Genomic DNA, 14790 nt, shown 5'->3' with positions numbered 1-14790 from the left:
ACCGTTTATCTCTTCAGCTAGAAGCTGTCACTCCTCGTTTATATCCCCACTGTCTTCAGTGTCAGTGGTGTCTTTGCCCAAATTTTCTATGACGCCCTACCTAGTGAAACAGATCACCATCTTCTTTGGGTTGTGTATTCTAACTCAATATGCTCAAATTCATGGCACTTGCAACACTTCTTGGCAGTGACAAATTTAGGGATGCGAATGAGTTTCACATATTTTCCTCTTTGAAGCAGCTTGTCTTCTAACGGGGTTGCCTTGGGTTCTCCTGAGTGTATTGGGGCTATAGGATTCTGGGGTTGAACCGCGCATGTAAGATGTGGGGGCGTCTCTCTACTTCTGACGATAGAGTCTGCACCCTTTGTCGGTAGTAAGCTGGTAGGAACTGGTACTGGGTCTCCCGCTTTATCATTAGTTTCTCTCGTTCTCTTTGCTGACTCTCCTGATCACGGTCGAGGGTAGCCTCCCATTGGATTTCATTCTTAATATCCGCCACTCTCCGCTGAAGTCGACGAATCTCCCATTGCATCTCTTCCTGGGTAGGCGCAGACATGTATCTCCTTGATGAAATGGGTAGGGCTTTGGTTTGAGACGTGAAAGAGGTTGTAGGAGACTAATCAATGGTGTCGAGAATTTGATTTAGGATTGCTGATTTAGAAAATCAGCAAAGGAGAATTAGGGTTAGGTCAAAATGTAGCTAAAAGTTTGGGAAGAGGAAAAAAAAAATTGGTGGAGACGGTTTGGATGGGAGCAGATGCTAGGAAACCCTATGATAGGACTATGTCAGACTAGATCTGATATCAAATGATACCGGAGGTAACCCAAACCACATTGAAAATAACAATCTTAGTGCTGAAACTCAAAAGTTAGAACGATGACTCTTCAAGAACAGGAAATAAACAACAACAAATATAGCAAATCACTATGGGGCGATGACGAGAGAATGGCTGGCGGCTGGCCTGCAGGGGAAGAGTTCATGTAGGGGTTGGGCAATAGCAGGAAGGTAATTCGAGGGCGGTGGTGGGAATAGGAGGGCTGTATATGGGTCTATGGCGCAGATTTGAGTTGGAATGGGAGTTGCTGTAGAGGCCAGAGGATGGGAGGAGGGTTTTGGGTTGTAGCAAGAAGGAGAAGAGGCGTTTGGGGCTGGCTGTGTAGGGGGAGAGGGGTTATGGGGATGGCTGGGTAGTGGAGAGGGGGGTTACTGGCTGGGTAGTGGAGAGTTACGGGAAGGGGCGGTGTAGGAAGGAGGGATTACGATAGGGAAGTCTGCAGGTGGGGGATGCTTACGGTAGTAACAGGGAAGGCTGGTCGGAGGGATTTACGTTAGGGAGGCTGGCAGGGTAGTGATGCGCCTGGATCTGATGGGAATGTAGCAGGGTGGATTGGCTGGATGGAACAGCAGCAAAGGGGGTGGCTTGTGAGGCAGATGGTTTATGACGTAAAGGATTTGGGGGTCTATGGGAGGTTACCGCTAATACGGTGGCGGCGGCAGCGGCGAAAGGGAGGGTGTGGAGTAGGAGGAACATCGAGGATACCTACCACCTGGGAGCGAGATGCAGCCGGAGCACCGCTCGTCGTCGGATACAGCCCTGGAAAGGGAAAAAATGATGCCGACGGCTGTTCTTAACTGAAACCTGAAATCAGAATCAACAAAACTGAGACATAAAAACACTTATAAATAGAAGAGGGATAGGCGGGACACAAAAATAGAAAGGGGAAATAATTCCCGCCCAATGAAAAGAGGGAGGAGAGGGCTGGTTCAGCCCCTTCCCCTTGTTGAACTGGGTTGAATCGGTTCAAACCCGAGCCCCCACGTCACATGCTGTTCTATGATAGACCATCAAATATCAAGACAATGAACTCAATCTATATTCCACGAGATGAAGAGAAGAACAAGTTGGAAAGAACAAATCATGGCTTGGTGTCCGATAAAGGTATTAAAGGATATCATTGATGTCAAAATTGATTGACAAGCTAAATTACAAATGAATTATTTGGTTGAATAATTGTCAAATATTTCATGCTGCTTCTAGCTGTTGAAATACAATAGGATCAAAGCTATATGACCTTTCTTACCGAGATACCTAATGTTTTCTTGTCATTGATTATTTATAGGAGAAATATATTCAATGTCTGCCAAAATAATTAGATCCTTTGCACAGTTATGTTTGTTTAGGAAACGTTAGAGAAGTTATTGTGAACTTCCAAGCCTAAGAAGCACAACAACAACAACAACAACATGCCTTTTTCCCACTAAGTGAGGCTGACTACATGAATTCTTTTTCTCCATTGTCCTATTAAGTGTCTTATTTTTGTTTAAATATAATAAATTAAAATCATTTTTTATACAACATCCCCAAGTCATTTTTGGCCTACCTCTACCTTCCTTAAAATGAATTGAATCTAATACATCTACTCTCCTAACTGGATCATCAGACGGTCGACGTTTAATGTGACCAAACCATCTAAGACGACTCTCTCAAATAGTGTCTGTCATTAGAGCTACACCAACCCTTTCGTGGATATATTCGTTTCGTATTTTGTGTAAAAGTGTTAAACTACTCGCCCACTTGAGCATTCTCATATCAGCAACACTTAATTTAGTTTTATGCTTCTCTTTTATAGGCCATCATTCTGCACCTTTAATCTTCTTAATATGGATTGAAGGCCTCTTAATATGGATTGAAAATGTTGCAAATAGATAATTAATGGCAAATATGTCTCAATAATAGCAGTTTTATCAACATAAACTAGAAGAAGAGCATACCGCTTGATGTCTTGCAAAGAATTGAAGAGAAGTCATTTTGGTTCTTCAAAGGAGAAATGAAATAAGGTTCATCCGAAGTTATTAGAACATGTTTGGGGTTGACAATGTAGACAAGCTTATGAAGGTTTTGAAAATGATTAAAATGGCCTACAAATCTTTAATATCACATTAGCAGTTATAATTATTTTGACTACGAGACATTCACAATTGGTAGAACAAAACTGGCAGAAGGCTGCTTAAATTATCAAAGCTTTAGCTTGCATTATTATAAATTTTTTCCTCCAGCATCGGAGCTTTATAAAAATGCTTGCTTTTGGCCTTAGTTTTTCTTGTTGAATATATTTTGCTACCTTGTTCTGGAGAAAAGCCTCCCTGTTAATTTTTGTTATATACTAGGAATTATCCGGAAGACAAGAACAGTAATGGAGTGCCTGCATCGCTTTTGCAGAGAATGTATTGACAAATCTATGCGACTTGGGTATGCTACAATATAATATATATTCATGATTTATTTAATGTAAAACTTTACACTTCTTTAATATTTATTTATCAAAGTTGTTATATTTATAGTTTTTTTTGGCAGCACATTTAATTTTTATGCTCGACTCTTAAACTTCTTCAGAAATAATGAGTGTCCAGCTTGTCGCACTCACTGTGCAAGTAGGCGTTCTTTGAGAGATGATCCGAACTTCGATGCTTTGATTGCAGCTTTATACCCAGATATTGACAAGTATGAGGAAGAGGTAACCATGGCAATGGCTTAGACACAAATATTTGAGGGTCGTTTTGATGGCTGACATTTTTAAATTTCAATATTGTCAATGAAATTCATTTCCTCTTTTGATGACATTTAGATGTTTAGTCAAATATATTGATGTTTATTGTTAGATTATCTAACAACTAAAATAAATAACTGAAAAAAAGATTAACATAATAGTTAATCTTTCTAAATGGCTATATGTATTATTAAGACAAGATTGAACCAAACAAACTATATTTGATCAATAGAATTTTATTTTTAAAATTTTCTTGATAACAATGAACTATTCAACTCAATGCTAGTAAATATCTTCTCTTCTATTTTGTATAGTCTTATATAAACATGTTAATATTTATGAGTTGTTTGATTTGCTGATATCTTTAAAATATAATGACATTTATGTACTATTTTGTTGACATAAAGATGTTGGTCATCGACGGGACATCACGCCTGTTTCTGCAGTGTCATGGAACATGCGGGATTGTGATCAGTTCCTCAATCATGAGATTTCAACGCCCAATTGCATTTTTTAATGTATTTCTATTTCCATTCCTTTATTTTTAACAAATTTCATTCCTTTGCTTCTTATTTTGGTTATAGTGTATTTCTTTAGTTTCTAATGAGGTTATTTTCTAGGGGGAATTATTTATATGTATTTCTTTTGCGGCTTTTGGAGACTTTTGCTATTGTTATTATGTTGGGAGATTTTATTCTCAGTTTTATGCTCTATGGAGTGTTTCCTTTTTTTGCAAGTGATGTATTTGTGGCATGCAAGTGGTGTATTTGTATCTTACTGTATTTGTATCTTACATAGGAACATTTGATGGATCCTCCTCGCTACCCCTATCTCATCATTCACTATTTGACTCTCTTTTTTAAACAACTGCCAAATTATCCCCTTGCAATTCCACAATCACCTCCCCTCTAAATTCGCTTCCCAAAAATCTTCTAGGAGACCTAAAACAGTATCATCTGGTATCAGAGTTGACAAACCCTAAATTTTCTAGGGATTTGTTTTTCTTGCACCAAATCTAAAATTAAAAGAAAAAGAAATTAACATTGACCCATACCCAAATTATTCCCACCAAAATTCTTAACTTTAACCCTAAACTTTTAAAATCCAAGTTTTTTACCTGCACAAAAAGTTCACCTTGACATATAGATCCAAAACTTAAGCCTGACCAACCTTTGATTTGCAATCATACATATGACAAAAATCTAGTTGTGAGAGGACGCTTAGCCTCCAAGGAGAAACTCTCAGTGAGGTGTCCAAGAACTTGCTATGGAGGATATGCTACGACAAATCTTCCAATTGCAACAGGGCTTGTCGCATTTGAGAGGAGACAAACCGGTGATGTCACCTATAATCACAACGGTGACTCCTCAGATTGAGAGTAGGAAGTGAACTTCTTTCATATGTCAGTTTTTCAGTGATAAAAAATTGATACCTCAAATTTTTGCTATGGAATATTAGAGGAGAATCCAAAATTTTGAATTGAAGATTGAATTTCCAGATTTTGATAATCGCATGGATTTAGATGAGTTCACTGATAGACTCCAAATAATGGAATGGGTTTTTGAGTATAAAATTGTTTCACATAATAGAATGGTTAATATAGCCTCTATTAAGTTAAGGAATATTCATTCTTTGTTATGGGAAAACATGAAGCGCTTACGCTAGCATGAGGAGGAAGAGTGATATCACCACATAGTCAGAAAAGGGTGATGCATCACAAGTACCCATCAGTATATTATAGTCAAGTCTTGTTCTTGAGGATTCATCAACAAAATGATCTCTCAATAGAGTACACAATTGAGTTTGAGTAGTTTATGCTGAAGTGTGAGCTAAAAGAGCAGGAGGAGAACTTCATAGCTCTATATCTAGGGGATTGAGGTCATCAATTGGCAACATGATATAATTACAAACATATTGGACATTACAAGTTGTCCAGACCTTAACCGTGAATGTGGAAAGATAATATAACAATATTAAGGCCCATACCACCCTTCAAATATAATTTAGCCATTTGATTAGGGAACAAGAGTACGCCTAGTGGAGCACCCAAGTCGACCTTACTAGAGGAGCAACCTGTGCAGAGTGGAAAAAGGTGGAGACTGCAAGGACACGTAAATTCGTCATAGCCAGGAAGTGCTCAAGTGCCATGGTTTTGGGCACATCTCGTTCGATTTCCCAAACTGGAAGTGGTCTCTTTCACTTATTAGTGAGCAATGAAGAATGTGGACAATGATACAAGCGAGACATGAGAAGGCGAGGACGCGAAGATATATCAACTTCCAACAAATGAGGGAGAGATTTAGTAATCCTATGGGCCCATTAGACTAAACCTATGAGAGACAACATTGGCTCCGCATAATATTTTTTCATACCTGTTCTACTATGCAAGGAAAGATGTGCAATCTCATAGATGGATGCAATTGTGAAAATGCGTTATCTACACAGACGAATTATAAATTGAGTCTCACTACTCGGAAGCATGCTCAACCCTATCCATTGACTTGGTTGAAGGAGGTAAGATCGGTGCTGGTAGGAGATGCATCATGGATTTTTTTATTACATATGAGTTCTAGGAAGAAGTGTGGTGTGACTTAGTACCCATGAATGCCTATCACATCTTATTAAGCCACCTGAAACAGTATGATCACCTACACACATCATGATGGCCACGAGAACACATTCTTTCTCCAAAGATGGGAAGCACATTGTACTCTTTCCTATGGAGGAGTTCGATGTTTTTAAGAATGTGGCGCTAAGAGCTATCTTTTTATAGTTCTTGAGAGAAGCAACGACATGACTAGCATTAATTGTCTTAGAATGTGATGAGTTTGAGGAATCGATACCAGATACGTGGTAGCCACCACTACGAGTTGTCAAGCATGTCGTCATTTCAGATAGAGATGATACATTTTTTTTTTGCTATATTTGGAAAGCCCTATGGAGCCAACTGGTTATTAAATATCGATTCAATTCAACGCTGTCGCCCACGAACAGATGGCCGCCAAATAGGAGCGGTGAACTGCTACTTTGGAATTTTCTGCAGGTGTCTTATGGGAAATAATATCAGATAGTGAGACTCAAGTGGTTTCAGAGACGAATAAGCTTCTCCTATTGTGGAGGAATGAAGCTGATGTCACACCATTTTTGTGGTGTCATAGAATAGGTGGAACCACGATTAGTTCACGGGAGTCCGTCTCTTGGTTGCCTTTTATTATTTATTTTTATTTCATTTCTTTTATTTTCAAAAGTTTCTTTCTTTTGCTTCTTCCTTTTTTGATTATTAACCATTTTTCTAGTTTCTCATTAGGTTATTTTTAAAGGAAAATTATTTATATTTCTTTCTTTTGCTATTTTGGAGATTTTTGCTATTTTTAATATGTTTGGAGATTTTAGTCTTTATTTTATGCTATCCGGAGTGCTACATCCTCTTACTTTTGCAAGTGGTGAATATGTATCATGCTCAAGAATAGTGGTGTATCTATCCTCCTCGCTGCACGTATCTCACCATTTTCCATTCAATCCACTATTTTCAGCTAGAACTACCATCCAACGCCATTTATCTCGCTCCAAACACCCTCGACTGCTCATATTATCATTCCCTTGCTATTTCACAACCACTCCGTGCCAAATTCGCTTCCCAAACACCTTCTAGGAGTTGTAGAACGATAGCATCTTGTATTAGATCTTAACAATCCCTAAATCTTTTTATGGATGTCTTTCTTGCCATAAATCTAAAATTCTAAAAAAAAACCTAACTAATACCCAAACGATTTCTCGGTCTAAACTTAAAATTTTCACAATCCAAAATTTCTATTTCACAAAAAATTTGTCTCGTACCTAGCACCAAAACCATAGCATGACCAAACTTTAATTTGCAATTCTACATCAACCGAAAATTTGATCGAGAAAAAAGGAAGTCGTGCCTTCAAGGAGTAACTCTTAGTGAGGTGTCTAAGATCCTATAATGGAGGATATGCAATGTGAAATCCTCCAATTGTACAAAGGCTTGTTGTTATTGAGAGGAGATAATTTGATGAGGTCACCCATAGTCACAATGGTGACTAAGCAGATTGAGGGAAGGAAGTTAAGCCCTTCCACTAGATACTTTCTAGTGATGAAGAACCAATACCTCAAAGAATTGACCTGAAATATCAGAAGAGAAGACGTGATTTTGGAGTGAAGATTGACTTGTTGGATTTTGATAGCTGCTTTGATCTAGACGAGTTTAGGGAGTGGTTATAGATAGTAGAATGTGTCTTTGAGAATAAGGATGTTTCACTTGGCAAAATGGTCAAGCTAGCCACTATTATGTTAAAAAATTATATTTCTTGATGGTCGAAAAATTTGAATTGCTTATGCCAGTGTGAGGTGAAGAGTAAAATCACTACTTGGTCTAAGATGAAAAGGGATATACAACACAATTATTTGTCAGTACATTACATATAGGAGATTTTCTTAAGGATTCATCTGTTATAACAAAAAGATCTTTCGGTAGATGAGTAAATAGCTGAGTTTGAGTAGTTTATATTATAGTACGAGCTAGTAGAGCTTGAAGAGAACACCATAGTTTGATGTTTGGGGTGATTGGGGTCATTTATTGACAAAGTGGTACAAGTACAGCCCTATTAGACATTACAAGATGTCCATACCCCAACCTTGAAGGTGAAGAGACAATATAACGATATCTTGTTCACTCCAACATTCAAATAGAGTTCAACCATTAGGTCAAACATTAAGGGTACACCTAGTGGAGCACCCAAATCGATTCTGCCAAAGAAGAAACCCATAAAAAGTGGAGAAATGTGGAGACCACCAGTACTCCTTAATTCTTCCCAACTAGAAAGTGTCTCAAATGCCATGATTTTGAGCACATCATGTTTGATTTCCCAAACAGGAGGGTTGTTTTTTTCACTGAGCAAGGAGTAATTGAAAATATAAACAGTGGCACAGGAGACGATGGGGAATCTAAGGACGCAAAGGAGTATCAACTTACAGCCAATATGGGAGAGATGTTAGTGATCATACGGTCCTTCAGATCGAGTCCATCAGAGAGCAATAATGGCTCCACCATAACATTTTACCTACCTGTTGTACCGTGCAGGGAAGTGCAGGGAAATGTGTGTCTTCTCACTATAGATGTAAGTAGTTTTGAAAATATGACATCACAGATGATAGCTAAGTTAGTCTCACTACTAAAACAAGTATATTTTTTGGCTTAGTCGAAGAAGGAGCTTAAGAGCAACCTTTAGAGGAGATGCCTCGTAGATTTTTCTATTAAGATAAGTTCCAGGATCAAGTGTAGTGTGAAGTAGTACCTATGGATGCCTGCTACATCCTATTAGGCCGTCTTTCCTAGTAAACTCACGACACACATCATGATGGATACAAGAACACATACTCTTTCACCAAAGATGAGAAGTGTGTTATACTCGTCCTGAAAGGAGTCTGAGGTGTTTGAGGATGTGGTGTCATGAATTATTTTTTTACAGTTCTTAAGAGGAGCAAGAGCATAACTAGCATTGGTTTTTCCAGAATGTGATGAGCTCGAGGAACCGATACCGTATACGAGTCAGCCACCGCTATAAACAGTCCAACATGTCTTCACTTCAGCTAGAGATGAGAAGTTTTTGAGATTTTTTGGAAGGCCCTATGGAGTAAGTTGAGTAATAAATTTCAGTTTAGTTCAGTAGCACACCCATAAACAGTTGACCAGATATGAGTGTTGAACTACTTTGGAAATCTCTGCAAGTGTTTTATGAGAAATAACATCGGACAATGATACCCAGTTGCTTCAAGAGAAGAAGAAGAAGCTTCTTCTACACAGAGAGAATGAAGCCGACATCACACTTGTTTTTGCGGTGTCATGGAACATGCGAGATCATGATTAGTTTCTCGAACCCAATAATTGAGTGCTCGATTGTCTTTTTTTTATTTGTATTTCCTTTCTTTTATTTTCGACAAATTTCCTTCCTTTGCTTCTTTCTTTTTTAGCTTTTACCTATTTCTCTAGTTTCTAAATAGGTTATTTTTTTCGGGGAAATATATATATGTGTTTCTTTTGCTGTTTTGAAGGCTTTACTATTGCAGTTGTGTTAGGAGACTTTATCTCTATTTTAAGCCCTTTGGAATGATTCATTGTCTTCCTTTTTCAAGTGGTATATCTATATCTTTCTCAGGAACAGGTGGTGGATCCTCCTCACCCCCTGTATTTCGCCATCCGCCATTCGAGCTTGCTGTTCTCAGCAGGGACAGCCGCTGGATTTTTGCTCTCTCAAAATGTCGTTGATCACCCATGTTATTATGCCCTAGCTATTCTACAACACCTCCCCACTAAATCAACTTCCCAAACATCTTCTAGGAGCCTCAGAATGATATCAGTAAGAGGAATCAATATCTAATGATGAGCTATCTAACAACTAAAATAAATAACAACTTAAACAAAGTTTAAAATCATAGACAAGATAATATTGAGCCGAGCAAACCACATTTGATAGATCAAATTATTATTGGAAATTATCTTCTCTTGTATTCAGTATATTAACCATTGCTTTTTGCTTTGGAGCTCATGTTTTACTTCATTGTCTTGGTTGCAGGAACTAGCTTTTCATGAGGAAGAGAAAACCCGCTACAAGAAGGTAGCCAAACAATTTGAGCAATATTTATAAAATAATTGTCTATAAGGGCATTTACTTACATAGCACACAATTCTTATGTATTTACATATCTCACACCTAAACTACACCTAAACTTTTCTCACACCTAAACTTTGATATTTACACACATAACACTCAAATCTTTAATATCACATAAAAAATAGTACCTTTATCACTTTTTAAAAGTTAAATGTAACTTTTCAAGCATGAGTTTAGAGCACCAAAATGTTATGTAAATATGGAAATTTAGGTGTGGGATATGTAAATACATAAGAATTGTGTGCTTGGTATGTAAATTTCCCTTGTTTATATTGCCTCTGAATGCTGTGTTTATTTTTCAGTAAACTAACAAGGTTAATCGTACGCAGATACAAGCATCCATAGCTGAGACATTTCGGCGACAAGCAGAAGCACTCGGGAAGCGGAGACCAATGCCTAAATCCTCTACCGAAGCATTCAGAAGATCTGACTGTAGTTATCGAGCCGGACAACGGCAAAATGGTTATTTTCGTGGCAGAGGTAAAACTGCTGCTCGGAATGCTTCCCCAATGGTGTCTGATGATGACGAAGAAGAAGAATATGCTAATGGTAATGATGCTGGCAAAGATTCATCCTCTGCAGAAGAGGCTTCTCCTGATAGAAGGCCCAAGAGATGCAGGCTGATGGCAGCTCCCAGGTCTTCGCCAGCCAGATTAGTCGGTAATGCCGATCTTGGATATGGAGAAAATTGTGACTTCGACATGAACCGAGAAACCTTTCGCACTTCCCCATTACGAGCTGGAAACAGAGAACTCTCATGGGGTAAAGGTGGCGCTCGAAGCCAAACTCGACACGGTAACAGCAGTGGTTTGAATGGAAGGTTTGTGAAGGCTGCTCGGTTAGCCAAGTTGATGGAATACTTGCGTAATTTGGATGAAAATGAAAACGAGGTATGCTCCAATCAAGCCCAGAAATTTGATTCTTGTGATTCAAAATCCGTTGATTTGTAATACTATATTTCATTCTTGCTGTTATGACAGTATGATATACATCTGAAGCTGCTACCTTTGAATGAACAAAGCTTGAAATTGGACAGTCCATATATTTGCTGCCCACCAACCATATCTATTAAACATATATGCGAAGTGAATAAGTCTTCCAAACCTTTTGATAATCACCTGCAATTTTAAAACGCAAAAAATAGTGTTCATTAATTTAACTTTTGTATTTTATATCCGCACTTTCACAGTTTATTGCTATTCAAACATCAGTACAAGTTGAAGGGGTTACAGTATTTGTCAAAAAGCATCAAACCGTACAAGATGAGAAGGTCCAACCAGATTCCGAGGAACTACAGGTATTGGATAATGAAGCATCACTTGTTGGATTGCTATCCTCTCTCGTCTCCGCTCGAGCTGATCTGGTAAGAATCTCAACCGGTGAAGTACTTACATTGACACAGATATGACAAAAAAAATTATAAAAAAGAAGACTTGTTATGCCATGCCATGAATATATTGTTCTCTCATCGATTTTTAATACAAAACAAATAATTAAAATACTTGATGAGACGGTTTTTTCCATTAAAAAATGTAACACAATGAAGTTGGATATCATATGCTTCAAATGAAAGATTTAACAGTAACAAATGAGACATTATTGTTAATTTCTTTAAAATTTCATCACATGTACTAATTATTTTTCTTGAATGACACATCTCCATTGACATTTATTAATTATTATCATATATTCTGTCAATATGATAGTAAAATTCCTAAAGTGAACACCATTGTCCTCTTCATAAATAATCAACTAAAATGTGACCATATTGATGATTTTTTTGTAGTAATTTAAAGTAACACACACAACGCTGTGATCATCACCACTAAGTTGTGTGCCTACTTCAATAGCACAATTACCTTATTGAAAATTCCAAATAATGTCTCCATTAATCAGGGCTTAGGATCAATTAGAAACTAAACCACGCCGCGGAATAACAAGATCACACCAATTTGAGAAAATTAGAACAAAAATAAATAGAAAACACAATCAAAGCAATCAGAAAAACACACGAGAATCTTAAGTGGAAAAACCCGAGAGCGGGAAAAAATCATGGAGCCACACTACGAGAAATTCCACTATGAAATTTAGAAGGTTTTACAAAGAGCTCACACAAGTTTTCTCTCCACACACAAAGAAACTTATAGGACTCGCTCCACAATCCTCCCTCTTCGATCCGACGCAGAAAATCACGTTGAATCATTGAAATCAACATCTTCGACACTTGACACCTTCACCGGGATGCTCGTCGAAAAGTACCAGAGGAAGATTCACTAAGTCTCACGAAACCTACTCAAAATCGGGATGAAAAACTGAAATACTGCTTGAAACCGCCCTCATGCATATGTGGGTCAACATAGCTGCGCCCACGATAAGGTGGGCTCATAAGTGCGCCGGTGTTCTCTGCCAAACCCCGAGCGCCCGTAGCCGGCGCCTATGCATCTACATTTCTTCCTGCTTGAAATGCTTTGGCTCCAAACAGCAATCCAACATTACCTTCATTGAAAACAAAATAATTTTCAGTGTTGGCTTATTAAGAGATTAACAAAATGAGGGTACTGAGTTCTGCGAATTGGGCATGAATTTAATATGAGTCGAACTATCTGAGTGTAGTATTTCTGTTGCTTCTATGTTGGGGCCATGTGTTCGACCCAGTTTTGGATTTGGGATTGAAGTTTTGGTTATTCTTGTGAGGGAAGAGTTTTGTTGTTGACTGGTTTGAGTTGAAGGTCTCGTTGCTTTATCAATTAGTTTTTAGTTTGGAGGATGTACATCTTTTATACTATGTCTCTGATACCATGAAGAAATAGAGAAGCTGAAGGAAAAATAGAAACCGTACATTTAGCTGGGAAGAAAATGGATAAAAAATACCGTTATAGAAATCTATTTCATTCAGCCCAAATACTTCTTGTAGATATTTTGGTTTCTTTGCCCCTTTTTAACTAATGTCCCTGCAACTTGTCAATTTAGATTTTGGTTGTTTAATTAAAATGTTACTTATCATATATATATATATATATATATTTATGTAGTGAAAGAGAGTACGAGAGACCATTATGAGTCTGATTTTGGCCGAATTCTTTCCTCAGGTCATATATATTATTTTTAAGGAGAACTCATTTTGAAAAGGAAGTTTGCTTGGATTTTTTTCAGGAATTAGTGTACAAAGCTGATGGCAAAAGAGAAACATAGATGAAGATAATTATTACCTGCTCGGCATCCATTGATTTCTGGCGAGCCTGTTGATCTATATTGTTGGGTGTGTATCCAAAAGTTAGGGCTGAGAGAATAGTCGATCGAAGTTCAAATGAAATCAACAAATTCTTGTAAATCACTTCGGTGCTCTCTCTACTTGATCAATGGAAGAATGTCCTAACCTGCTTGTTTGGGGCAAATTTTCTTTTCCTTTTTTTTTTTTTTGTTAAATTTTGTTGTGGCTCTGAAAAATAGTGTTATTTAGATGAAAAATTGGATAAATTTTCTTATGCTTCCTTCTTTTGGGGAGATTTGGAGATTTACATCCATACCACTCAAATCTTATGTATTTATATGTCTAACATATCTTTGTGGGCTTCAGGATATGAATGCATTGAAATGGGTGGTATGATTATGATTATATTATTTTACTATTTCGTTATATATATAAGACTACAACATCTAACTGCAAATTCTGTAAGAATTGTGTGCCATATGTAAGTAAATGCCCTTATAAACACTTATTTATAAATATTGTTCAAATTGTTTGGCTGCCTTTCTTGTAGCGGTTCTTCTCTTCCTCATGAAAGGCTAGTTCCTGCAACCAAGATAATGAAGTGAAGCATGAGACCCAAAGCAAAAACGAAAAGCAAGCAATGGTTAATATACTGAATACAAGAGAAGATAATTTCCAATAATAATTTGATCTATCAAATGTGGTTTGCTCGGCTCAATATTTTCTTGTCTATGACTTTCAGCTTTTTTAAGTTGTTATTTATTTTAGGGTTCGTTTGGGGCAGCTTGTCCGTTTCAGGATAAGTTGTTTATCCTGAAACGCGGGCCGCGGGCCGACCGCAGGGGTCGAACCGCGACCTCGGTTTAGTATAAAAATCCAAACGTAGTTTCAGATAAGTTGGTGAAACGCGCGAACCAAACAGTATAGTGGTGTTTTGAAAACGCCACCCGCACGGGCCCTTAGTTGTTAGATAGCTCATCATTATATATTGACTCATTTGATCGATATCATTCTAGGGCTTTTAGAAGATGTCTGGGAAGCTGGTTCAGGGGAGAGGTGGTTGTAAAATTACTATGGGATGATAACTTGGGTGATGACAAAATCGGCGGCTGTCCCTGCTTAGAACAACAAGCTCGAAAGGCCGATGGCTAGATACAAGGGTCGAGGATGATCTAATACCTGTTCACAAGGAAGATTTGCAAAAGGAAGAGGTTGAATAATTCCAAAGAGCTTACAATAGAGAATAAAATCTCCCAACACAATTACAATTCCAAAGTCTTCAAAACGACGAAAGAAACACTCAAACACACACACACACACACACACACAGATATATAT

General features: G+C 37.7%; 1 protein-coding gene across 4 annotated transcripts in view; it reads left to right on the top strand.

Annotated features, from left to right (window-relative positions):
- The window catches only part of LOC110030848 (putative E3 ubiquitin-protein ligase RING1b), a 41146-nt gene extending 27254 nt beyond the window's left edge, over nucleotides 1-13892 (top strand). Inside the window, exons 4-11 of one of the 4 annotated variants that reach the window (XM_020733788.1) lie at nucleotides 3170-3251; nucleotides 3396-3516; nucleotides 9726-9926; nucleotides 10143-10184; nucleotides 10571-11131; nucleotides 11222-11326; nucleotides 11431-11604; nucleotides 13395-13892. In XM_020733788.1, coding sequence (XP_020589447.1) covers nucleotides 3170-3251; nucleotides 3396-3516; nucleotides 9726-9926; nucleotides 10143-10184; nucleotides 10571-11131; nucleotides 11222-11326; nucleotides 11431-11604; nucleotides 13395-13433 — 1325 coding nt within the window. In that variant the 3' untranslated portion in view covers nucleotides 13434-13892. The remainder of the gene's footprint in view (nucleotides 1-3169; nucleotides 3252-3395; nucleotides 3517-9725; nucleotides 9927-10142; nucleotides 10185-10570; nucleotides 11132-11221; nucleotides 11327-11430; nucleotides 11605-13394) is intronic. The other 3 variants (XM_020733789.1, XM_020733786.1, XM_020733787.1) reach the window with 3 other exon arrangements.
- Nucleotides 13893-14790: the final 898 nt, after the last annotated feature.

Source organism: Phalaenopsis equestris, unplaced genomic scaffold (genome assembly GCF_001263595.1).
Source record: "Phalaenopsis equestris unplaced genomic scaffold, ASM126359v1 Scaffold000761, whole genome shotgun sequence".
In the NCBI taxonomy this organism is placed as follows: Eukaryota; Viridiplantae; Streptophyta; class Magnoliopsida; order Asparagales; family Orchidaceae; genus Phalaenopsis; species Phalaenopsis equestris.
This window is presented reverse-complemented; position numbering and strand designations above follow the sequence as displayed.